Here is a 26287-nt window from a genome sequence, read left to right as displayed (position 1 = left end):
CAAAAGAGAAATCTGTATTCATTTAGCACCCAGTACCCATTCTTTCCTCCCAACAGTCCCTTGGTCGTCTCTGCTTCTTGTCTCTATGGATTTGTCTATTCTGGATATTTCATAAAAACTGGGATTGTGCAATATGTGATCTGGGTAATGGATGTGTCTGGTTTCTTTTTCTTGGCAGTTTTCATGGTTAATCCTAACAGAATGTGTCTTCTTCCACTGAATACATACACAGTTTGTTTATTTACTTATCTGTTGGTGGACATTGAGATGTTGCCACCTCTTGGCTGTTGTGAATGTTGGCATACAAGTGTTTGAGTACCCATTTTCAATTCTTTTGGTTGTACATATATGTAGTGGTATTGCTGAATCATATGCTATGTGTTTACCTTTCTGAGGAATCACCAAACTGTTTTCCACACCACTTGCATCAGTTTACCTTCCCATTAACAATGTACAAGGACCAATTTCTCCACATGTTCCACAACACTTGTTATTTTACTGTTTTTCTTTTCTTTATATTGAGGGAGGGCGAGAAATGTCTATTCAAGTCCTTTGCCCATTTTTTAAAAAAAATCTTCTGTTTTTTAAAGATTTATTATTTATTTTATTTTTGGCTGCATTGGGTCTTTGTTGCTGTGCACAGGCTTTCTCTGGTGAGCAGGGGCTACTCTTTGTTGTGGTGTGAGGGCTTCTCATTGCAGTGGGTTCTCTTGTTGCAGAGCACGGGTTCTAGGTGTGTGGGCTTCAGTAGTTGTGGCACATGGGCTCAATAGTTGTGGCTCATGGGCTCTAGAGCACGGGCTCAGTAGTTGTGACGCATGGGCTTAGTTGCTCTGCGGCACATGGAATCTTCCTGGACCAGGGCTTGAACTGTGTGCCCTGCATTGGCAGGCAGATTCTTAACCACTGTGCCACCCTGGAAAATCCCCAATTTTGAGTTTATTTTTGTAATAGGAATCAATAGGAGTTCATTGGATATCTATTTGTCACAGCCCATTTGTTGAAAAGACTATTCTTTCCCACATCGAATGGTCTTAGCACTTTGGTAAAAAAATCGATTGGCCATACATGTATGACTTTTTCTGGATTCTCAGTTCTATTCCATTGGTTTATATTATCTACTCCTATGCCAATAAGACATTGTTTTGATCATTTTAGCTTTGTTGTAAATTTTGAAGTAGGGATATGTGAGTCCTGTAACTGTATTCTCTTTTTTCAATGTTTTTTTTGATATTTGGGGTTCCTTGCAGTTCTGTATGCATTGAGAGTGGCTTTTCTGTTTCTGCAATATGGGTTGTTGGAATATTAATAGAGGTTATGTTGAAACCTGTAGGTCACTTTGGGTATTATTGCTATCTTAATACTTCAGTTTCCTAATCCTTGAACATAGCATGTCTTTATACTAATTTAGGTTTTTAAAATTTTCCTTTAGCAATAATTTGTAGTTTTTAGTGAACAAATCTTATATCTTCTCGGTTAAACTTACTTCTAGATGTTGTTTTGGATGCTGTTGTGAATAGACTTGTTTATCCATTTCCTTTTTGGATTGTCGTTGCTAATGTATAGATATACAACTGAGTTTTATGTGTTGATCTTGTATCCTGCAACATTGCTGAGCTTTTAACTCCAGTAGTTTTCTCCATGGATTCTTTAGGATTTTCCATATGTAAGATCATGTCATCTGTGAATAAATACAGTTTTATTGCTTTGTATTTCAAATTTGAATGCCTTTATTTCTTTTCTTGCCTTATCACTCTGGTTAGAACTTCCAGTACAGTGTTGAATAGAAGCGGCGAAAGCAAGTGTGCCTGTCTTGTTCCTAATCTTGGGGTGAATGCCTTTAGTCTCTCACCATTGAATATGATGTTAGCTGTTGTTTTTTTTTGTAGATGTTCTTTATCAGTTTGAGTGTTTTTATCATGAAAGGGTGTTAGATTCTGTCCATTGCCTTTCTGCACCAGGTGAGATGATCATATGGTATTATTCCTTCATTTTGTTAATGTGGCATATTATTATTATTTAAAAATTTTTTAAAAAGTTGAAGTACAGTTGATTTACAGTATCGTGTTAATTTCAGGTGTACAGCATAGTGATTCAGTTATACATGTATATATATGTATTCCTTTTCAGATTCTTTTCCTTATAGATTATTACAAAATATTGAGTATAGTTCCCTGTGCTATATAGTGGGTCCTGGTTCATTATAATGTGGCCTGTTATTGATTGAGGATCCCTTTTATGCCACCAGTTGCCTTTGGCTCCCTGCTTTACAGATTCTCTTGTTTTTGGCTTTTGACAGTCTGGTTATGTGTCTTGGTGTGAATCTTTTTGTGTTTATCTTTCTTGGAGTTTTGTTAGCTTCTTGGGTATATATTATGTATCTTTAGCTAATCTGGTAAGTGTTTAGCCATTATTTCTTCAGAGACTCTTTCTGCCTCTCCTCCTTTTCTCTTCTGAAACTTTCATTATGTGTATGTCGGTATGCTTGATGGTGTTCTACAGGTCATTTCAGCTTTGTTCAGTTTTTTGTTTTTGTTTTTTTTCTTTCCAGCTTCTTAGACTGATAATTTTAATCGACCTCTTCAAGTTCTCTGATTTTTCTTTTTACTGGCTCAAATCTGCTGTTGAAACTGTCCAGTGAAGTTTTCATTTCAGTTATTGTACTTTTGGGCTCCGAAATTTGTTTCGCTCTTTTTTGTAATTCCTATCTGTTTATTGATACTCTATTTGTTGAGACATTGTTCTCCTGGTTTCCTTTAGCTCTTTGTATTTAAGACAATTGATGTCTGTTCATCATCAGGGACAGTTTCTGCTAATATCACAACCTTCCCTCTATGTCACGCCTCCCACTCTCCTCCCCATCCCCCCATGGGCCATACTTTGTTTCCTTGCATGCTTTGTAATTTTTTGTTAGAAAATCAAACATTTTGAATATTGTAATTTGGAGACTTCAGGAATCAATTTTTTTTTCTCCCCACCCTTGGGGGTTGCTTGCTGTGGCTTGTGGTTGTGTGTTCATTTAGTGACTTTTCTAAACTATTTCTGAAAGTCTGTATTCTTTGTTTTGGGTAGTTTCTGAAGTCTCTTTCCCTTAGATTGTGATCACCCAGTGTTTTTTTGTTGTTGGAGATAAATAATATTTTAATGAATTATAAATTAATGCAGAAAATCCATGATGAACAAAATATAAAAGTTATCAGGATCAGTATATTATCTAAAGGCTGCAGATCCTTCCCACATAGTCCAAGCAAGAAACTTAGTGTCTACAGCACAGCTGAGACAGGTTGCAGCCTTTAATAAGCCTACTAAAGTTTCAGTGGTTACCAAAAGTAGTTTCAGTGCAATACAATAGCGGTTTTATTTCAGCTGTCCATAGATCCTGCTGTTCTGAGTTCTTCAAACAAGAGCCACCTTTACCTTGTTCAGCTACTGTTTCATTGTAAATGTATGCTTGGAGCCAAAAGGGAATAAAAATAAAGAGAAAGGAAAAAAATAAGAACTCTCCCAGTCTTTGGTTATTGAATCTGTGTTAGGGCACTTCTATAATGCCTAGCCACACCGTTTATAACTGTCTTAGGCTTCAGTTACTGCTTTTGTTGAACCTAAAGATCAGCCAGGCATGAAAGCTAAGGGTCTTCTCAGGTTTTTTTTTTACTCCTGAGCATGCATCTTGCCCTGGGTGTTTGTGTGGTTTTCTAATTTCCCTTATACAGTATAAGGGAGTTTGTTGCAATGTCATAACCACCCCCACCCAATTGCCTCTCAGTCTTTTCTCCCAGGCTTTGGGTGTGCTATTGTGTACTGAATTGTAAACCTTTGTCCTTGGCAGAGGATTGTTCATTTGCTTTACAGTGTTTTGGAGGATTGCTCTCTGGCAGCTTTTCCTTCCCTGATAGGCACAAAGGGAGGCAGGTGCCTCTCCTCCATCCTCAGGTAGCCCCCAGCCAGGTTTACAGAGCAGACATAATTCTTTGAGAATAAGGTATACTGTACTCACTCTGGAACCAGAGACTAGAGCCCTTCACTGGTCTTCAAAACCTTCATTGTGCCTGGGAGAGATGTGGGTCAAGGGCAAGTGAAAATGCCAGAAAGCTTTACTATCATTTTAAAGTTTCCGTTTTCTTGATTCGGTGCTTCGTTAATCATTGTAAACCTTTGACTTTTTTAGAGTTCTGATGAAGTTGATTCTGACAGATTTTGCTTGTTTTTTTGGTGTTTGTGTGGGAGGGGTAGGCTCTTGGAATTCTGTATGTCACCATTTGTGTTGATGTCCTTCCCATATATTTTCTCATTTTTAATGCTCACATTGTCCCTAATTTGGCCAATGGGAACCCACTCAAGCTGGTTTCTGTGTCCTTATGATATTTCCCAATCATTATTTGGCCACTTCTTGGTTTTTGCCACAACAAAATATTACAGACGTATTTTGTCATCTTCTCCTAGGCCTGGAATCAGCTGTTCATTTCTCAAAAAAGCCCTGGTTTCTTTTAGTGGAAAATGGTTTTTAGAAGACCAGACCTGGATGGGAAGTATGCTTGTTGCTGTTGGAGTGTCACTGTGCTCAGGCCTGCCCCTCTCAGTGCACAAAGCTGGGGGAGAGGAGGGATGTGTGTGTGTGTGTGTGTACACACACACACACACACACACACACACGTAACCCAAAATATTTATCTTTATGGTGTATATGAATATTAGTATCTTATTAATATCTGATTTGAATTAATCATACAACACAGCATTCACTCTAGTTTGCATCCTTTCCATTATTAGTTACTGTCTTAACAGTATGAAACTTATTAGCTTTCATTATTCTCAGTATATTTATTTGATCATCTTCCTCATATATAACCAGTTTTTTATTGTAGCCCCTGCTGCCACTTTCATGTAGATACCCTTCTCTCCCTGCTTGGTGTTTTCACTCCTTACTCTAGCTGCTTCCTTTCTACTGCATGGATGCCTTTCTCACTCTTTTTGGGCTCACTGCCACAACCCTGGCTGTGCCTCTGCATGGATGTCCTTTATCACTGTGCTTTGATGCTGACATCCTGTGCAGGGCCAGTTTCACATGTTGATACCCTCTCATACCGACTCTGGCTCTAACACTTAGTTTTAGACCCTTGGCTTCTTTGCTTTACCCTGTATAATGTCTTTAGGCCTGAATTGGGAAGAAGACTTACTTTTAAAATGAAATCTGTTAATGTGTTAAACTAAGCTTACTAAAGGAGTATTCCACAGGTTTACTATTAAGAGAACTAAAGATGAATATGAATAGTGGTCTTCTGGTTCTTGCCTTCTTAGTGAAGGAATGTTAGCAGTTTAATGTTTGAAAAGCTTAACCTTATTCAAGGGTTATTATATAAACTGTATGGTGGTGAAGGGTACTAGTGGTTTTTTTTGTTTGCTTGTTTTTTTTTAATAACAGTTTTCGGGATGAATTTTGTAAGGTAAGTAGTAGTTATCGTAATGAAGAGAGGAAACTGAAACTCAGCCTAGAAACTGGTTGGATTGATTTGAATCCAGGCTTGTTGGACTCTGAAGCCCATGTTCTTCTTTTTTTAAAAAATATTTATTTTTGCTGCGTCAGGTCTTAGTTGCGGCGTGCGGAATCCTTTGTTGTATTGAGTGGGCTTCTCTCTAGTTATGGCCTGCGGGCTCAGTAGTTGTGGTGCTTGGGCTTAGTTGCCCTGCGGCATGTGGGATCTTAGTTCCCTGACCAGGAATCGAACCCAAGTCCCCTGAATTGGGTGGCGGATTCTTAACCTCTGGACCACCCAGGGAAGTCCCCACGTTTTTTTTTTTTTTAAATCTGTATTCTGCCTCTAGTTAGAATACTTTACTTACTGGTTCATTTGGGTTGTTTTTAATAGGATTTGTGACTTTTAGAGCTTATTTATCTGACATATAAACTGTTATAAAGATGGTAAATTTGAACATTCTTTGGCACAAATTTGGTGGACTCAGAAATAAAACATTACCAGAAATAGGAAAGTCCCATCTATTTTGTGTATTTTTTGCCAAAATATATTATTTTTCAATTCAAAGAATTACATTTGGGACTTCTAAGTAGTTAGTGGTCTTTTTTTTTTTTTTTTTTTTTAAGTCGGGCATGTACACTTAAGAATGTACAGAGTTTAGATTTGGATTATTTTAGAACAAGATTTGCCCTGGTGGACTTTTATTGTTAGTGGTGAATAAGTTGTAAATTGGATGAGATATAAGAAGTAAGGATTTTCATACTGTTAGCATTTTGTCCTCCCTACCTCTCTCCCTTCCTTTCTCTCTTTTTCTTCCTTTCTTTTTCCCCTCCCTTCCCCTTTCCTTCTTTCTTTCTACATTCTGAGGTTTGTTAGGTTTCAATGTGATGAAATTTTTGGCAGCGGGGTGGTGGATGGATACAGTTCTGCCCATAACATGCAGGGAAAGGAAGATAGAATGAAATCAGATGGGGGACTTCCCTGGTGGCGCAGTGGTTAAGAATCCACCTGCCAGTGTAGGGGAACACCAGTTCGAGCCCTGGGCTGGGAAGATTCCATGTCACAGAGCAGCTTAGCCTGTGCACCACTACTGAGCCTGTGCTCTAGAGCCTGTGAGCCACAACTGCTGAGCCCACGAGCTGCAGCTACTGAAGCCCATGCGCCTAGAGTCCTTGCTCCACAATAAAAGAAACCACTGCAGTGAGAAGCCCGTGCACTGCAACAAAGAGTAGCCCTCACTCACCACAACTAGAGAGAAGGCCCGTGCGCAGCAACAAAGACCCAGCACAGCAAATAAGTAAATAATATAATAAATCTTCAAATATTAAAAAGAAAAAGAAAGCAGTTGGCATAAAGCACAGTTAAAAGAAAATGGATAGGGTGGGCCTTTTAAACTTTAACTTGCTTTTGTATATGTAGGGGGGTAAAATTTCTTTTCTACCCTCCTGTTCTCTGGCTGGGGCTCTGTAAATTAGACTCAGGAAAGACAGATTAACAAGAAAAAACAAGTTTATTAGCATGTGCTCACACCTGGCAGTACCTAGAGATGAATGACTCAAAGAGATGAGTAGAATTTGGGATCTCTATACCTAACTTCACAGGGGAAAGGGTACTTAATAGAAAAGCAGATGACTTTTGAGAAAAGATAGATAACTGGGTCCTTAGGAGTTTGTGGCAATGTCTGGTTGTGGTGCTGAATTTTTGTTTTTTTTTTTTTTGTTTGTTTGTTTGTTTTGGTCTCCCAAAAAGGGAAGATTAGTGTTGCTCCAGGGGACAGGATTAATAAATTCTTCTGGGAGGCTCTGCTTTTAGGTAGATAAGGGATTTCAGGAATTCACATGCCTTCAGCTGAAAAATTTTTTTTATGTCAAATCAGCGTATTTTGGGGATAGCACATCCTGATCCCTTCACACACTTGTGTAAATGTCCTAATATTAACGAGTGTTGCTCTTTACTTTTTTTCAGAACAGGAAAACTTATGCCATTAGGTATTCATGCTTTATTCTTTAAGAACTTGATTTAAATTAGAATTCATAAAGACACTGCAGAAATGAAGAGGCAGTAGTGGTTTGCCTACTAGGGATAAGTTTTTTGATTTTGTTTATTTTTTTAAATTTATTTTATTGGCTGTGTTGGGTCTTTTTTCCTGTGCGTGGGCTTTCTTTTTTTTTAGTTGTGGTGAGTGGGGACTACTCTTTGTTGTGGTGCTCAGGCTCCTCATTGCCGTGGCTTCTCTTGTTGCGGAGCACGGGCTCTAGGTACCTGGGCTTCATTAGTTGCAGCACATGGGCTCAGTACTTGTGGCTCATGGGCTCTAAAGCTCAGCCTCAGTAGTTATGGCACACGGGCTTAGTTGCTCTGTGGCATGTGGGATCTTTCAGGAGCAGGGATCGAACCTGTGTCCCCTGCCTTGGCAGGCGGATTCTCAAGCACTGCGACACCTAGGAAGCTCTAGGGATAAGTTTTTTATATAACTTCTCGTTTAACCATCATTTGGAATGAGACCCTGTATAAAATGACAAGCTTTAATTTAAATTATTGGTTATTTTACTTAGGTCCTCTGGTGTTTTTGTGAATTTTTATTTTGAACAAGTTATAAAAATTATTTTTCATTTTCTTTGAGTTACTGGACCTATAGTTTTTAAGAGTTTCCAACAAAAAGTTTCTAAAAAGTTGTTGGGAAAGCAACATCCTATCACAAACACCTCGAAACAATATTTAGCTTCCTGTCAAAATAGGTAATAGGGACTTCACTGGTGGCACAGTGGTTAAGAATCCGCCTGCCAAGGCAGGGGACACGGGTTCGAGCCCTGGTCCGGGAGGATCCCACATGCCACAGAGCAACTAAGCCCGTGCGCCACAACAACTAAGCCTGAGTGCCACACTAAAGTGCGTGCCTAGGGCCCGTGCTCCGCAAGGAGAGAAGCCATGGCAATGAGAAGCCAGTGAATGGCAACAAAGACCCAACGCAGCCAAAAATAAATAAATAAAAATTTTTTTAAAAAAAGTAATACAAATCTTACACAGCCTAAAACACTTTAGTTTTCCTTTTTATTTCAGAAGACTTCAAAGTATAATGTAAGGTGGTGGTAGAATTAGAGCTCAAAATGTCCAAATTTTTGCATAGCTCATTTTGATTTAGATACACTTAAAATTTTACATTTGTTTATGTGTTTTATTGCTCTTGGTAAATTGTATCAAGTTTTTTTCCCCCCATTCCCTTAACCTTTCTTTTAATGAACCAGTACTGTTTGGGACAGTAGAAGTAAAATATTTCTGTAGTATCTTGAAAATTTTTAAAGTAGTTTAGGAAATTGACATGACTTAAATTGTGCCATAGCACTTATATTTGAAAGAATTTTGAAAAAGGAAGATACAGTGGTATTGATCATTTTGCTTTTTGAAGTTCCACTTTTGAGATTATCATGCAATTGTAAATATAAAACATTAGTAAACTTAGAAATTAATGTTCAGACAATTTGATTTCTTCCTTGGCTACTACCTAAGCTCTATATTGAAATGAGTACAGTTGCCCAGTTGGCTTCTCCCTCATTTTAAAAAACTATGAATCTACTGTGTTTAGATTGGGTTGGCAACTTGAAATTTTTATTGATGCAATTGAGAGAGGCTTCCAAAAAGTTAAAGTTAGAATGCAGAAGAGCAGTGGATACCCATTGTGAGGATTGTAATTTAAAAAACCCTTTTAATTATGGAAATTTTCAAACGTGTAAGTAGAGTAATGATTTATATACCTCCTTGTACTAACATTTATAAAAATATGGACAACCTTATTTCAGTGACACCCTTATTCAGCATTCCCTGTTTTTTTTCTAAAGCAAATTCCAGATGTATTGATTTAATTGTAAAGACTTAAGTATATGTTCTTTTATGTACAGTTGACCTTTGAACAACGTGGGGGTTGGGGTACTGTCCATCTATGCAGTTGAAAAGTCAGACTTGAAAAGTCAAAAAATCTTTACAGTTGGCCCTCCACACCCGCTGCTCCACATCCTTGGAACCAACCAGCCTCACGTTGTGAAGTGTTGTAGTATGTATTTAGTGAAAAAAATTCCGTGTATAAGTGGAACCTTACAGTTTGTAAACCTTGTTTAAGGTCCATTGTATCATCATCACACTAACCGTTATCACATCTAAAGTGATTAATAATTTCTTAAAGTCATTTAATATTCAACTCACGTTCAAATTTTTGACTGTTTTGTAATCTTCACTTTTTAAACTTGGTTGGAGTAAGGATCTGTGTAAGGTCCACATGTACTTGATTGATCTGCCTATGAAAGCCATTTGTTTATTGAAGAAACCAGACCATAGAATATCTTGTGGTCTGCACTTGGATTACTTCCCTCAGTTGTCCTTTCATTTGCTTCTCTATGTTGAATTTCCTGCAAATTGTTAGTTAAATCAGATTTCAGATTCCATTTGGGGTGGGGGCAAGAATACATCATGCTGTGTGCATAGATAGTGCTGCATGCATCCTATTGTGTCACATCAGGAGACACTTGGTAACTTGTCTAGTTGTGATAAAACTATTGTAATTTAAAAAAATAAGCTTCATTGAGATAGTTTATTTATAATAAAATTATCCAGTTTTAAGTGCACAATTTGATGAGTTTTGACAAGGGTATACATTTGTATAACCATTACCACGATTAGGATAAATACCCAGTTATCCTTGAAAATTTCTTCCTTCCCTTAGTCATTTCTCTTCTCCCCAGGCCCTTCACCTCCACTCTGCTGATCTAGTTTCTGTCACTATATTTTTGTCTTTTCTGGAGTTTCTTTATAATTGAAATCTTGCAGTAGTCAGATCATTGTAATTTAAAGGAGTTATAAGAAGATAATTTTGGCCAGGAGCTGTATAGATCTAATGCCTTCCATTTTTATGTGACAGGGACTTGCCATGAGGTGTTGAAGCCTTGTTTCGCTGAGTTGGAGAGACTGGACCTAAATGGCGCAGCATGACTTTGCTCCAGCCTGGCTTAATTTTCCTACCCCACCATCATCAACAAAGGTATTCTTTATTGCATCTCTCTTTTCTTTTTGTCTGTCTGCCCTTATTTAGTTCATGTTCTACACAGATGTAGTGAGAATAAAGCTTAATGTTTTTGCAGTAAAATACTTTTTTTTATTACTTTCTAAGTTATTTTATATTTAATCTGTTAGTTTTTATTATTTAAAAAGTCAATTTTCAATGTCATCAACATACTAAACCATTTACTTCAAAAGTTCTGCATTTTAAAATTCAAACCAGTTGAATACATTGCATATTACTTTTGCATCTTACCTTTTCCTATAGTATTCCTCTGAACTTGCTTTACTTTTCTATGTTTTAAAAAAAAAAAAATCAAAAGTTTTTGAAGTCTTTCCTTATAACCAGAAGACTTCTTTTTCAAATAGATGAGACTTTGAATGGCATTTTACTCAAATTTTAGTTCTGAGATGTTTGCAATGTTGTTATGCATCAGGTGACTCACTAATTTAAAAATGTTTTACATAACCAAAACAGAACACAGTTTGTATAAGACTTGCTCGACATAGAAATTGTCATCCACTTAAAAGTCATGCTAAGAGGGACCTTGAGATTGGTTAAAATCAGTCTGTCTGGCTCAGTAGCTGTCTTCCACTTTGTTTTTTCCATAGTGCAGAGGAATCAAGAGGTCTTGAACATCTGCTTGTCTATTAATCAAGCTCTACCATGCTACGGCATTCACTATGACCTTTTGGGGGTACAGGCAGTTCTTATAAAAACAGTTTACTAAAACAGCTCTGATGGAACAGTTTTATAATTTGGAAAGTTTGTTCTCCAGTAAGGACTTGTCAGATCATAATGTATTGAAATATTTGCATTGGAGAGAGAAATTTCCTCTAGACAAGGGAATTTTGAAGTTTGAAGATGGATCTTAATGATCATTTGAACTGACTTCATACAGATGGATTCTCTGGAAGGTTAATTGACTTGCCTGTTTTCATGTAACTAGTGTAAGCCTAGACTAGAATCTAGAAAGGGTTTTCTATTCTGTAATACTTCCATAGGACTCTTTTTGGAATTTTGTAAAATGATTAAACATTTCAGTTTCTAGACTATAAAATGGGATCAAAGTTGTTAGGAAAGAAGCAACTGAGATCTTCTTAGTTTAGATACTCTGTTTGCCCCTGTTCCTCCTTTGTTTAGGTCTCTGGAATTTGCTTTGCTGTTGCTGTTGTTTGTGTGTCGTGGTCTTCGTGACACCCCCCCCGCAGCTGCTCTTAACTATGCTTTTCTGGATTCATTGTTTTTCCAGGCCTACTTCACAGCCTGGATACATATGAATTTCTTGCTCCTCCCTTTGTTTCCTTTTTCTCTTTAGTTCATTTTTTCTGAAATGAGTATGACTTGTTTTCATTTTTAAGCATATCATCAGTAAAAATTACCAGCACCTGGAAAGTTAGCCACAGACATTAAAAAGTTGAAAATAATTCTTGTTTTCATTCAGATGTTAATCTGAGGTTGATTAAGATTGACTTCTGTTATGTGTGGTGGAATCCTTACTGCTTTCTAGAACCATACTCTTCATCTGGATGTAGGCCCTTGTGAATGAAGATGATGATTTTGAGACTCGGGGTTGCCTATTCTAAATTATCAATTATTCTAATTTATTTTAAATTACCCCAGAATAGTGTCAGTTTGAACTCTTAACTAGTAGTATTTGAAACTATCTCCTTAGACCTTAACCTGAAGTGGTTTTGATAAACACAAACAAATACACATCTTTTAGTAATGACTTCTTATACTGTCTGTATTGCTGAAAATCACTATTCATGGATTTTCAGTTATAATTAAACCTCTTGTTTTCTTTCAGAGCCCTTTTAATCTTATCCTGAATAAATGGGATAGACTTAAATTACTGTTGAGTGCTCTATTTCAGCTCGGTGTTAATTAAGTCTTTTCTTTTTTTATTTGAAGGGATGATAGGAGCACTTGAATTAGGGTACCAGTGTTTTCAGCACTGCACCTGAGCAGTTTTCTAAGGTGTGCAGAATTTTAGCCCCATCATGTGGTGAAATTTTAAACTGCATGTGGTTGTTTATGTCTATGAAATAGGGCATTGACTTTTGAACTGTTGATTGGGACCCAGCAGGAAATTTTACATAATGTTTTTATATGCACACAGCTATAACTAAAACAAAAGGCATTTACCTGTGTTCTTCTTTCTCTTTTGGTCTTTTTTATTCCAATAAAAAATGTAAATTGCTACTAATTTCATGTCCTTTATAATGGACCCTGACCTGCAGTTTCAAAAATAACGTTGTAATTACTTTCCTTTAATAATGTAAGCAGTGTCAGTTTGCTTTGAAAATGTGTGCTATTTAAACTTTAGGCAAAGAGAGGATGAGAAAATTTAGACTGGTAGCTGAGTTCATTGAAACTTCTTGTTTACTATGTAGTTTCTGTTAACTTTTGATTCATGTATTCTGGGAATCAGAAAAAGTTGCACTATTGTTTTGAAAAAGAATTCAGAAAAAGATTTAAAATGTAATAACTAGGGTTTCTTGAGTCATTACCACATACCAATCACTGTGTAAAACACTGTATAAGAAAGGCTAACAAAAATCATAAGAAAATCATAAGAGGTAAAATACTGTCGTCCCCCCCCACCCCCCAATCTTACAGATAAGGGAAGTGAGGTTGAGCAAGATAAGTAACCTGACCAAAAGTGATAGAGTTAGGATAGGAACCCATGTGTGCCTGGCTTTAAAGATTTATCAGTTTAATAACTTCCTTTTCTTTATATTAAGTAGATTAATTTCCAGAAGTAAAATACCAGGATGTTTTTATGCATGCACCGGAATATATTTTTATCCTGGTTTGGATAAACAAGTGAAATTGCTTTTTTTTTTCTTCAAGGATAGCATTGCCAATATATTTCTATACCTAGTACATGGGTATCTAACTCTTCAGTGGGTATGTACAGTTGACCCTTGAACAACATGGGTTTGAGCTGTTTGTGTCCACTTATGGATTTTTTTCCCAGTAAATATGTATTATAGTACTGTGTGATCTGTGGATACAGAGGGCTGACTGTAAAGTTATACATGGATTTTTGACTGCACAGAGAGTCAGCACCCCTCACCCCCTGCATTGTTCAACTGTCAACTGTAATCTTCTATTGACTCTACATAGATAAGTAAGTAAGCTGTTAATGGACTAAGCTGTAGGAATGCCTGGGTGTCTCTTGAATATATTTGTAGGGGAAATTCCTAGCAGCAGAATCAGTGAATTGGAAGGTTTATACATTTTGGTAGATAGTGCTTAATTACCCTCCAAAAAGGTTGTACCAATTTGTAATTCTATAAAAATGTTATGGGGGTCGCCATTTTTTTCAGTTTTGGCAACAAGTGTTTTCCCATTTTTTTCATCTTTGTGGAATTGGGTGAAAAATGGCATTTCATTATTTTGATTTGCATTATTTAATTATGGTTGAGCATATTTTTGTGTTAGGAACTGTTTCTATGAACTGCTTATTCATGTAATTTATTTCTTAAGTGATTTATTTATAATAGCTCTTTTCATATTGAGGGGTTTGTTTGCCATATATTCTGCAGATATTTTCCTACACTGTTTGTCTTGATAATTCTGAAAACCATGTGGATGGTTCCTTTTTTGTTTTTTTTTCTTGTTTTTGTTTTTTTTTTTTGGCACACGGGCTTAGTTGCTCCGTGGCATGTGGGATCTTCCTGGAGCAGGGATCGAACCCATGTCCTCTGCATTGGCGGGCGGATTCTTAACCACTGCGCCACCTAGGAAGCCCTGGATGGTTCTTTTATTTTTTAATAAATAAATAAATTTATTTATTTATTGGCTGTATTGGATCTTTGTTGCTGCGCACAGGCTTTCTCTAGTTGTGGAGAGCACAGACCTTCGATGAGGTGCGCGGATTTCTCATTGTGGTGGCTCCTCTTGGAGCACGGGCTCTAGGCACGGACTTCAGTAGTTGTGGCACACAGGCTTAGTTGCTCCTCGGCATGTGGGATCTTCCCAGCCCAGGGCTCGAACCTATGTCTCCTGCGTTGGCAGGCAGATTCTTAACCACTGAGCCACCAGGGAAGTCCCCACTTGTTGCCATCTTTTTTTAAAAGTTTAATTAATTAATTAATTAATTGGCTGCGTTGGGTCTTTGTTGCTGCACATGGGCTTTCTCTAGTTGTGGTGAGTGGGGTCTACTCTTCTTCATAGCAGTGCGCGGGCTTCTCATTTTTGTGGAGCACAGGCTCTAGGCATGAGGGTTCAGTAGTTGTGGCACACGGGCTTAGTTGCTCTGTGGCATGTGGGATCTTCCTGGAGCAGGGATCGAACCTGTGTCCCCTTCATTGGCAGGTGGATTCTTAACCACTGAGCCACCAGGGAAGTCCCTTGTTGCTATCTTAAATGCTGTTTTAAAAAGCATTCTTTTTTTTCTTTTTAAAGCATTCTTATTAAGTCTTTGTTGCAGATATATTGTATCTTGTCTTAGTATTGTTTCTAGCAACCTCAGTTTTTACTCTAATGTCTCGGATTTTTTTAATGTGGAGATTCATTCATTCACAAATAGTATCAGTTTTCTATCTACATTTTCAGTCCTGTTACTTGTGTTTTCTTATTCATATTTTATTGTGCTGACTATTGTGTGTCAGAGCCTGTGAAGGGTCTGAAATTTTATCTTGCTTTAAGGTGACTGTAACAAGCCAGCCTGTTACTGTTTAATGGATGCTGGCAGAAGATGTGAGACTTCCGGGTCATAGGCAAAGAGCTTTATTATGCCCAGCAAACAGCACAAGGATGATTCTGGCACCGGTTCTTCATGTCCCTTAAAACCTCTGAGGTTGACATGAAGCGGCCCAGGTAGATGCTCCCATTGCACTGAGCGGGAAATCGACTGCATTTATAGGAAGCTTGCTCTTTGTCCCAGAATAGGACGTCATCTGTTCCTCAATGTTCTCTGCGAACGTAACCCTGAGAAATGGGCCATACAAAGAGCTGTCAAGGCCTTGCATTCTTGGCATACAAGTCAGAATGTACAGGGATGCTCAGGGCCCACAGGGGGTTGCCTGTCCCAACAGTCCACCCACCAGCCATACATGTTTTTGGCCAAACTTGAATTTTCACATGATTGTACCACTCTCTCAGCTACTCTGATTAATCTGACAAACAGAGGCTGGAACCAAATCCATCTACTATATCTTATATAGCATTTAATTAAGGCTGCTACCAATATCTCAAGCAGCCAGTGAGTGAGACCAGGATTTAGCCAATTGTGAATAACTTAGAGGGGAACCAGTAAATGACTTATTTCAGCCAACCAGTATATGGTCTAAGGCCACTCTGTTATCCATTAAAATGCATTCAAGGAAGGGACTTCCCTGGTGGTCCAGTGGTTAAGACGCCGAGCTTCCTCTGCAGGGGGCATGGGTTTGATCCCTGATCAGGGAACTAAGATCCTGCATGTCGAGCAGTGTGTGTCCCGTCCTTGTCGTCCCCCCCCCCCCCCCCCCAAATCCACTCAAAGGAAACTGACTTGAGGTTTGGTGTTATTACCTACAATTATAGGGGCAATAAGATGGGCCAAAAGGCAACCCTTATCCTCAATAGAAGACATTCTGTGGCTTATCCCCGCCCCCAACGTACCACCCAAAGGGACACAGATCACTCCAGTTTGAGATTTGTTGTTAAACTTGATTTGGATTACTATTACACTGGTTTGGTTTTGTTAAGAAACAGTGTCATCGTTAGTTGCAACCTCGGTTGCCATACATGACATAACCAAGACCGCTTTTTTTTTTTTCCTCCCAAGACTGCTTTTAAGTGTTAGGAGCATCATATGAATTTTTATTAGAATGAAACAAGGTTGTGCAGGTAGGGAATATGGAATGTGCATTTGAGTACTTTGAATATTGGCCTATTGCAGGGTTATCTTTTTGGCAAAAGAGGTACTGTTAATTGAACTGTTAGTGGTCTGAAATGCCAAAAACATAACATGGATTAAATTCAGGGGTGTTATTTTACACATTCATGTTCAGGAGCTGATGTTAACATCAGGTATAGCAGAATAGTTAAGGACTGTCCATGGCCACATGAATTTTTTAAAATTTCATATGGATGGGGAATGACAAATCTACCAGTGGGTCAGAATGTTAACCCCCAGCTGTTGCTGGATTCAGGCAGTGGTGCTGGTTCTAGGGGATAGGGAGAGCATTAATTGTTCTCCTTCCTACCTGTGCCTTCTGGGATCAAAGATGTTTCTTCTCCAAGTGCTAGAGTTTTTGCTCTCTACAGCCACGAAATCACTATATCCTGTTCCCATAGCTCTATACTTCACTTAGAAAACAAACAGAAAAACACCTTGTTGCATCCAGATTTTATCTAGAGGAACTGAGTGTGAGTGGGACAGGGGACTTTGAATATTGGCCGATTGCAGGATGACCTTTTTGACAAAAAATGTACCATTAGTGGACTGTTAGTCTGGAAAACGCCAGAAACATTACATGGATTAATTTCAAGAGTCACAATAGTGTGACCAGAGTTAGCCTATCAGACTGCAGCAGTAGCAGCGTAACCTGAAAAAGTTTCAGTGGTAATGAGACTCCACTGAGAGCTCCATGAAGTAGTCAAGCTTTAGAAGTAGTTCTCCTTGTGTAATGGGGTCTTATTCACAGTGAGACAAATGGACCAACTTTTGGCAGGAGTCATAAGTTGGCATGCAGTGGTGGCTTCTGCATCAGAAAGATAAAGTCCTTTATCTTCTAACTAGCTTGTGATACTGGGTGTATTCCATGTCTGGTGTGATGATGGATCTAGGTGGTATGCCAAAGACTTGATCAGCATTCTGATGCCATTCTAATGCCATTTACTCTCACCAGACAGCAAGCCTTACTGAATCAACGTGAATGACTCAGATTGTCTCAGCAGCAGCTGCAATTTCCCAGTGTGTGACCCCGAAGAGATGTTTTTAATCTGCTAGTCTCTAGTTTTTCAGGTGACAGATGAGATGACTAGGCCATTGGCAACAGACCGAGTTAGAAAAATGTAAATGTCCTTAAGAATGTTATCTAAGGCAAGGGTCATAGCTTTTATTTTATTCCATGGAGCTGATTGGCACTTACCCATTTGGTTTTCTAGAGTTGTTGGGGCTGGATGGCTGCTGTGTGTACCATCATCTTTTAATTTAGTTGAACCATTAGTGAACCACGCCCAGGCATTTAGAGGAACTTTTCTGATTTGAGAGCCTTATTGAAACAGTGGCTTGTTATAGGTAGCAGGAGGGGGAATAAACTTTACTCCAAAGGGTGTTGCCATTTCTAGGGCTAGGCCAGCTGTACTGTTGAACACATGATTTCCATTTGGTTAAGAGCCCTCTTGGGCTCTTTTTATTGGTTAGTCCTTAGTTTGAGTTGTTTGCTTTCGATAAGAGCTCAGCCATTAGGGCAAGAGCCACTGTTTTTGTGGGGGTTTTTTGTTTTGTTTTTTTTTTGGCCACACAGCTTGCGAATCTCAGTTCTCTGACTAGGGATTGAACATCGAACCTGGGCAGCCGCCATGGCCTGGAATCCTGACTGCCAGGCCACCAGGGAACTCCCCACATTCCATTTTAAAAAAAAAGAGTGTACTTGGTGTGTGTGTCAGGCAGATGGCACTGCTGTAACTGGGAAATGGCCTCTCTGAATACTCCAGAGCCATCAAGTCTTCAACTACATTATCTCATTTTTTCCTTCTTCTTCTTTCTGGGAGCTATACTTTAAAAAAAGATTAATTAATTAGTTAATTTGGCTCAGTCAGGTCTTAGTTGCAGCATGGAGGATCTTTGTTGCAGCATGGAGGATCTTTGTTGCAGCATGCAGGATCTTTTATTGCGGCGCTTGGGCTTCTGTAGTTGCAGTGCATGAACTCTCTAGTTGTGGTGAGTGGACTCCAGGGTGCGTGTGCTCCAGAGCGCACGGGCTCAGAAGTTGTGATGTGCGGGCTTAGTTGCTCAAAGGCATTTGGGATCTTAGTGCCCCCACCAGGGGTCGAACCTGCGTCCCCTGCATTGGAAGGTGGATTGATTCTTAACCACTGAACCACCAGGGAAGTCCCTGGGAGCTATACTTTTTATTAGGCCACTTGGAAGGGGATGGGAATCACCTGTCAACCTGTGATGTTTCCTGAATGGAAGAATCTTGAGCATTTTCAGTACAGGCATGTAACATTACCACCATTTGTAAAACACAGCAGTACATTGAATTGGCCTAATGGCCCCACCTGTAAGATCGCTTTAATTTCTCTCTCCTGCTGAGTTTTTTCCAAACTGTCAGCCACGTTGGGGCACTGGCGTCCCTTTCCCGCTATGGGGACACAGACTAAAGAGTTCAGTACATGCATATCAGAGTTACAGTCTAAGCTTTCAGGAGATTACATGATTTCTTTAGCTTGGAATGTGGGAAAGTGCAGGGTGAAGGGAAATACTACCCTTTTGGGGTGGCTTGGAGGCTTTTTCTGTTATAGCTTCTCAAACCAGGATTGGTGTTGCCTTCTGTCTTCTGTACCTCCTGGCCCCAGCAAACACCCAGGTTGGGGGCCTTTCATGCCCCCATGTACCACACTGCCATGGCTTTGCCCCATTCTGAAAACTTTCAGGCACTCTTAGTGCTTACTACTGTCTCCCCTTCATGGGAGTGGGTAGGATGTGACTTGGTTACCTATGTGGAACAGAACTGTAAGAGTTTGTCTCTTAAATTCTGGCACACTTGGCTTTCTTGTTAAAGCAGCTGCGTTTGATGTTGGGAAGGGAGTTCAGCGAACACAGGATACTCCACTCCAGGAAGCTAGTCTCTCCATTTTCCTTGGTTCCAGTGGTAGCAGCAGTTCAGCCTTAACAAACTTCTTATGTTTTCAGTCTTTCCAAAACTCTATACTCATTGCTGTTCAGCTTTGGAGACCTCTTGACTTCAGCAGCCACAGCCATATATTGCCTTTCAGGTGGGATCCAATCTCATGACAGTATAATCCCTTCTACTCAGAGGAGAGTTGAAACCGTCAAAGCACTGTGTGGACACTTTGTTTCCTGCCCCTTACCACTTGGTTGCTAAACAGTGAGGGACCCTTACTTCCACCCATCACTTGGGTGAGAGCAGTTGCTGCCAGGTCTTGGAGAGTCTTCTTCTATGCCCATTCTGGCCCAAGAGACCCTACCCTTGTTTTTCTTTTTTCCAGAAAGTGTTAGGTCTGAGAGCATTACATCCTCATCACCAAAATTGTTAAGGTTTGTGAAGGGTTTGGGCTTTTACCCTACTTAAAGCTTAGCAAGCTAGCTTTTACTGTTGTTTCATGGATACTGACAGAAGACAGATGATCAAGGGTTTTATCTTTCATGCATAGAAGCAGCATGAGGATGAAGCCAGGGGCAATAGGGGAACTCGCACCATTAAGTCCCACAGCAGCCATGTGGAGGGGCCCAGTTAGATGAAATGGGTATGTGCATTGGGTTTGTATTGCAGCTGGGGAACTTTGCTCTTTGTTCTGGAGAGAATTGTAATATTAGTACAATCCAGAGGAATGTTCAGGGCATTAAAACAAAAGTTCTGGAGTTCTGATTGTGATTTTATCAGATTAGTGGATTAATATTGGGGAAAAACAACAACTTTTATGAATAGTTGTGACTTTTTATTTATGTTTTTATACATTTCTAATTCTTTTAAGATCATTTTTACACATTCTTCCTTTGATAAACTTTTTAAAATGCTTGTTTTGGGGAAGGGGAGTTTGAAATAAATCTAGAGAACTTAAAATAGAACTGTAGCTTCTTTGCCATAATTTTCTGATGTTGAAAACTTTGAGGTATTTAAATCAAATAGTGTGTGATACACAATATTACATTTTGTTATAAAAGAACTGTACTGTATTTGCTTTGATTCCCTTACAGTGACCTTTTAACTTTAAAGTTTTTGGCTACATATAGTTGCTGAGCTCTTTCAGAATGGTGCTCTTGTTTACGTTAGGTAGAAAAAAATAGATGAACAGTGGACTCCATCTTATAAGTTAACCAGTTACCAAACACATTGAAAATAACCGTAAAATGTTCTTCTTAACAATTTAAAATTCTTGGAAATAAATTAAGCCAGAGTATTACTAGTTTTTTAAGTTATAGTTGTTTTATATGTATATTTACCTGTATGCTTATAATTTTTCAGTCGTCATTGAATTTTGAAAAGCATTCTGAGAACTTTTCATGGACAGAAAATCGTTATGATGTGAATCGTCGACGACACAACTCTTCAGATGGCTTTGATTCTGGTATTGGACGTCCTAATGGAGGTAAAATTTGCCAAGGAACAGTAGAGTTTAAGAATAATTTTCTTCATGTTCTTATAAAGAATGGTTTGATTATGATGGAATTTTTAAGCATAACCATCTTCTTTGCATTTATAACACTTTGCCATTATTAAATAAAGGTAACTTTGGAAGGAAAGAAAAAAGTGGATGGCGTACACATGGAAGAAATGGTACTGAAAACATAAATCATAGAGGGGGATACCATGGTGGAAGTTCCCGTTCTCGTAGCAGTATTTTCCATTCTGGAAAAAGCCAAGGACTACATGAAAACAACATACCTGACAGTGAAACAGGGAGGAAAGAAGACAAGAGAGAACGCAAACAGTTTGAAGCTGAGGATTTTGTAAGTTTCTTATAATTTTAATACAAATGAGGTTTCTGTAGTGCTATTGAAGCATCAAGTCTCTCTCAGATTTTACCAGTACAGCTCATTTTCTACAGAGATCATGCTCGACAGGGTCAGTTATTTTTAGTCCTTACATTTTGTGAGGCTTTTTGTACATAACTGTTCCCTTCCCCAACCTTCTTCCTCCTTCCCTCCCTCTTCCTATTTATTCCTGTGTCTCACCGTGTGGTTGTTTTTAAAAACTTTGGATAAATTGATGTCGTTTTATTCTTCATAGAAATTTAAACAATTTCCCTTTTCTAGAGAGTAAACATCTACTAAGATTAGCTTTAGAGTACACATTCAGTGCTCAGCTCAGTTTTCTTTTTAATACCCTAAGCATCACTTTTTAAACAGTAATAATAAATAAATAGATTTATTTATTGGCTGTGTTGGGTCTTTGCTGCTGCACGGGCTTTCTCTAGTTGAAGTGAGCTGGGGCTACTCTTCTTTGCGGTGCTCAGGCTTCTCTTGTTGTGGCGCACAGGCTTCAGTAGTGGGGCATGCAGGCTTAATAGTTGTGGCTTGCGGGCTCTAGAGTGCAGGCTCAGTAATTGTGGCATACAGGCTTAGTTGCTCCGCAGCATGTAGGATTTTCCTGGACCAGAGATCCAACCCAGGTCCCCTGCATTGGCAGGTGGATTCTTAACCACTGTGCCATGAGGCAGATCCCAAGCATCAGTTTTTGAAACATAAATTTGTACTTTGCTTTAAGAATTCAGTGATGCAAACCTAACAGAAGAGTTGAGGAATGGTCTGATTTCCTCTTCCCTGCTTTTGACCTTATGCTAAGAAAGGGTGATTTCTCATATTGATGCAAAGACTACATTCTCTTGCATTTGCTTTTTTAAAAAATTCACACTTTTTTTCTCACATTGTTGGGGATTATGAGGATATTTAAAGACACTTCCCTTGTTTTTCTTCAACTTGGAGTGAGTGTAGATTGTAACCATTTTAATTGTTAGCAGAACAAGCAGAAAGTAAGATTTGCAAATAGTGTTTAGTAGTTAAGAGTTCATTATATTGTGTCAGATTTTTCAGTGTAGTTTTGAGATTACTTTTTAAAATTAATTAATTAATTAATTAGCCTGTGCTAGGTCTTAGTTGTGGCATGCGGGATCTAGTGTCCTGACCAGGGATCAAACCCAGGCCCCCTGCATTGGGAGTGCAGGGGGACCACCAGGCAAGTCCCTGAGATTATTTAGGAGGATTTTTTCTTAAGTATGAGCAGTTTAACCACTTTTTATTCCAACTTTTTTTCAGCCATCTTTAAATCCTGAATATGAGAGAGAACCAAATCAGAATAAATCTTTAGCTGCAGGTGTATGGGGTAAGTAATTTTTTATCTATCTTTGAGGGGTATAAAATGCTATTTTTAGGTTTCACATTTCTGTTTTTTAAAATAAATACTAGGCTAGAATTAAACTTTCTCTTTTAAATGCCTGTTTTTGATGTGCTAAGCTACAAAAAAGGTAGAACTTATCTTTAAAAAACAAGATATTGGGGATAGAAGAAGAGCTTGATTTGGATAGTACCGTTAAGTATACTCAAATATGAGTTTTCTTTTTAAAAAAAGTCATAAGTTAATGTAATGAATTGGTGTTATTTTGAGAACAGCCTGATAATCTAACGAAACAAAAAATTTAGTTTAACTTCATTTATAGTTTTTCAAAGTTGAAACCTTAACTGGAAAGATAAGTACTTTTAATCATAGTTTGATATAAAATTATTTTTTTTACCTACAAAAATGGTTATACATAGTATTAAAAATAATTGTATAAATTTTGCCTACAGAACTAGCCTGTGTTTGAAATTATTTGCCTTTTTGACTGTCAGATCTTAATAACAGTTGTTCTGGTATAACTCCCTTTTCTTTAAAACTTCTGAGAGTTTATTTGGTAGCATCTTACAGAAGATTAAACTGCACTCATATAGTACATCTTAGTTAGCTTCATAGAGATTCAAGTGAAGTTTAAAATAATGGAAAAAATTTAAATATGAAGATTTGATATCTGAAAAATTAATTATTTGATACCAAATTCAGAGGTGATGTATCCACTTTGGAACTTGTACACATGTTCATTTGTGTTTTTCTATTGAAAATCAACAACTTACCAAAACAAAAGGATTGTGGCTTATGACAGTATACTAGTCCTAACAGTAAAGGCATTATTTTAAACTTTGCCACTTCCTGTGCTCTTCTTGTATTTATGGGGTGATACGCTGGGGGAATTTTGTTTCTTTTGATCTCCCAATTTATTTAAGGGCTTCTTGAGGGTGGGGGTGGGGGTGGTCAGACACTTATGTTAGAACCATGTGAATGGCATTGTTTTTTCTGTATTGCAAATTAGTATTTCTACCACTCTCCCCAGGCCTACACGCCCAGACACACACATACCCAACCAAAAAAATCTCCCAAGCTCCTCTCTTAGGTATGTTTCCTTATTATTCAGTTTTTCTGGGAACAGCTGATTGCTTAAGAATATAGAACCACCTGGAAGGTGTTAAATAAAATCTCTAAGAAATTAGGAATAATCTGGATTTGATTAAAATGAAAGTAAATAAAAAATCAAGAATGTTAGTGAGCGTTTGTCATATAAAACTACCTATAGATATTGGTACTGATCCTTGGTTAATATAATAATTTTAGAAATGATTTAAAGGCAAATACATCTTTGAAAATATTGAGAATAAAATGTATTAATACAAAGATTTTGGTTCTACTGTTTCAGGGTTGGTCTAAGGATTTTGAGCACTAGTTGAAAAGATGTTTAAAAGGAAGATGTACTCTTTACTGTGTCTTAGGTAAACTAAAAAGTGTGTCTGCGTTAGAAAAAAAGAAAATGATTAATTGTGGCTTGATTAATTGTTAAAGTCCCAGTACTTCCCATAGGAATACAATGAAACTTTCATTGTATTACACTTCATTATTCCTTTCTTACTTTACCCCCTGGGTTCCCAAATATTGTTTTCCCTATTGCAACATTTAAAATAGCTATGTTCCTGAGGAAGACATGAGAGAATTTTAGGAAAGACTTCAGTAGAACTTTTCTAGTGCTACTTCCTTCCAGGTAAGTCAAAGTTTAATAATGGAAATGTAATATGTATGAAAAAGCAAATACCACCAGTTTGTCCTTGCAGCTGTCCTTTTGTAGATCAGAAATTGCAAGTCTAGACATAATATCCCAAATAAAAAATACTTTGAACATAGTTAAGCTATTTAAACTATAGTTAAATATAAGTTGAACTCTACTTAGAATTTAGCTTTATTGGAAACACCCTGAAATTTATATCCGTGACTTCTCTAGTGTTTTGATCTTAACCAGGATCACTGTTGTTTGATGCATAAGATTAATATGTACTAAATTAATTTATCTCATATACCTGATAATTTAAAACTAAAACAAAAATTCAAGGCACTTTACTGTGCCTGTGAGAATTTTAAAATAATTTAGCTGGGTGACTGATTCGGGTAGTGAGAAAGAGAGAAAATGATGTGTGTTTGTATGCAGTTTGAGACATTAGTGACTATCGAATTGATTTGTGTGTTTTTAGAAGTCTTGCTAGCTATTTTGTGTTGACTTAATATGTCAGCAACATATTATTAGCAGAGCCTAACATTTTGTGCTTAAGATAGTAAATAATGCAAAACTTCAGTTACTGGTAATTAACTTAAGCATAGTCTTGTTTCAACTCAGCATATATATTTGTGTTTATTCCTTGATAATTTGATGAACTTTCCTGGTTTTTGCTCATATTTGATACAGTACTTAAGAGCATGAAGGCTCATTTTTAAGAACTTTATTCATTTTTTAGTCTTCTAAACCAAAGCAAATTGGTGACCAGTTCTTAAAGTTGGGTTGTTCTCTAGAGAATTCTAATGATATTAGCCACTAGCATACAGGTTGAGTGACATGATTGCACTAAATAAGTTTAGGTCATGAAAACAAGTGAAATTTTAAAAGTGACTTTGTAAAAGGATTGAGAGAAGGGAATAATCTTTATTAAATTTGTTTATATAAAAGCATTCTATTGGTAGATTGTTTATATATTGACATGACTCAACTTTCCTTCAATGTCTTTCTTATATGAAAATAATTGTTAACATTATAACAATAAGAAGAAAAAGGTAATGCAACACATGTTCAAGGTTGAGAAGGGAAAATTAACACTGGGTTGGCCAAAAAGTATGTTCAGGTTTTTTCCATAACGTGTTATGGACAAACCCACATGAACTTTTTGGCCAACCCAGTAGTTTAATTAAACAACTTGACACAAGTAAATCTTATTTGGTTAGAGTTGTTTTTGTTTTAGAATTGTATTTATTTAAGCCTGCTCTTTTTCATATGAGCAATGTGGGAACCTTGTTAAAGGAAAGTATACCATACTCCTGCTTTGACATAAATTGTTAGTGAAACTCATTTGATTAAAACTCATACTACTATAAAATAAAAGATTTGTACACTAAATAAAACATTCAAAACCAGCAAAATTCAAACAACATCAATCTATATAAAAATAATCTTAAAAAATATTTTTCTGTTTTAAAATTAGTGTTCAACTGGATTTAATTACTGTGGTACCGATTCTTTGCTTTTGATATTTATGTGTTGTTGCGTTTTATGTGACTAAGTTTCCTCTTCAAATTAGTGTGAAAACTTAAACACTATATTTATCCTTCACTTGGGTGTATGCTTTTTATTCATGCATTAAAGTTGCCTCTTATGTCAGGATGAGGAAACTAAATAATTGACATCACTGTGATGGTGAGGGAAAGTGTGGACCCCAACCTAGTAGTATACACTTACAAGCCTCTTGTTTTGACCATTCAGTACGGGCTTATTATTAGTATTTTAGTTGGAGATGGTATACATTTTGAAGCATCTGACCTAGCAATACTTAAATTTCCATTTTCTCCAGTAGTATAATATAGTGGTTAAGTGCATCGGTTTTAGAATCAGATAGGTCTGGGTCCTAACATTAGATCTTTTACTTATTGGTTGTTTAGACTTTGGGAAGATTACTTAATCTCTCAGTATCTGTGAGATGAGGACGATCACTGTACTAATACTGGGTTGGCCAAAAAGT

At 37.6% G+C, this 26287-nt stretch overlaps 1 protein-coding gene across 9 annotated transcripts in view; it reads left to right on the top strand.

The window, feature by feature from the left end:
* GPBP1 (GC-rich promoter binding protein 1) overlaps positions 1 to 26287 on the top strand; it is a 76719-nt gene that overhangs the window by 29936 nt on the left and 20496 nt on the right. For 7 of the 9 annotated variants that reach the window (XM_057743230.1, XM_057743265.1, XM_057743225.1 and 4 more), the window contains 5 exons: positions 10384 to 10503; positions 20673 to 20796; positions 20934 to 21157; positions 22463 to 22529; positions 23572 to 23631. In XM_057743230.1, coding sequence (XP_057599213.1) covers positions 10441 to 10503; positions 20673 to 20796; positions 20934 to 21157; positions 22463 to 22529; positions 23572 to 23631 — 538 coding nt within the window. In that variant the 5' untranslated portion in view covers positions 10384 to 10440. The remainder of the gene's footprint in view (positions 1 to 10383; positions 10504 to 20672; positions 20797 to 20933; positions 21158 to 22462; positions 22530 to 23571; positions 23632 to 26287) is intronic. The other 2 variants (XM_057743274.1, XM_057743256.1) reach the window with 1 other exon arrangement.

Source organism: Hippopotamus amphibius, chromosome 1 (assembly GCF_030028045.1).
Source record: "Hippopotamus amphibius kiboko isolate mHipAmp2 chromosome 1, mHipAmp2.hap2, whole genome shotgun sequence".
In the NCBI taxonomy this organism is placed as follows: domain Eukaryota; kingdom Metazoa; phylum Chordata; class Mammalia; order Artiodactyla; family Hippopotamidae; genus Hippopotamus; species Hippopotamus amphibius.
Note: the sequence above shows the minus strand (reverse complement) of the source record. Positions and strands in the feature narration are given on the sequence as shown.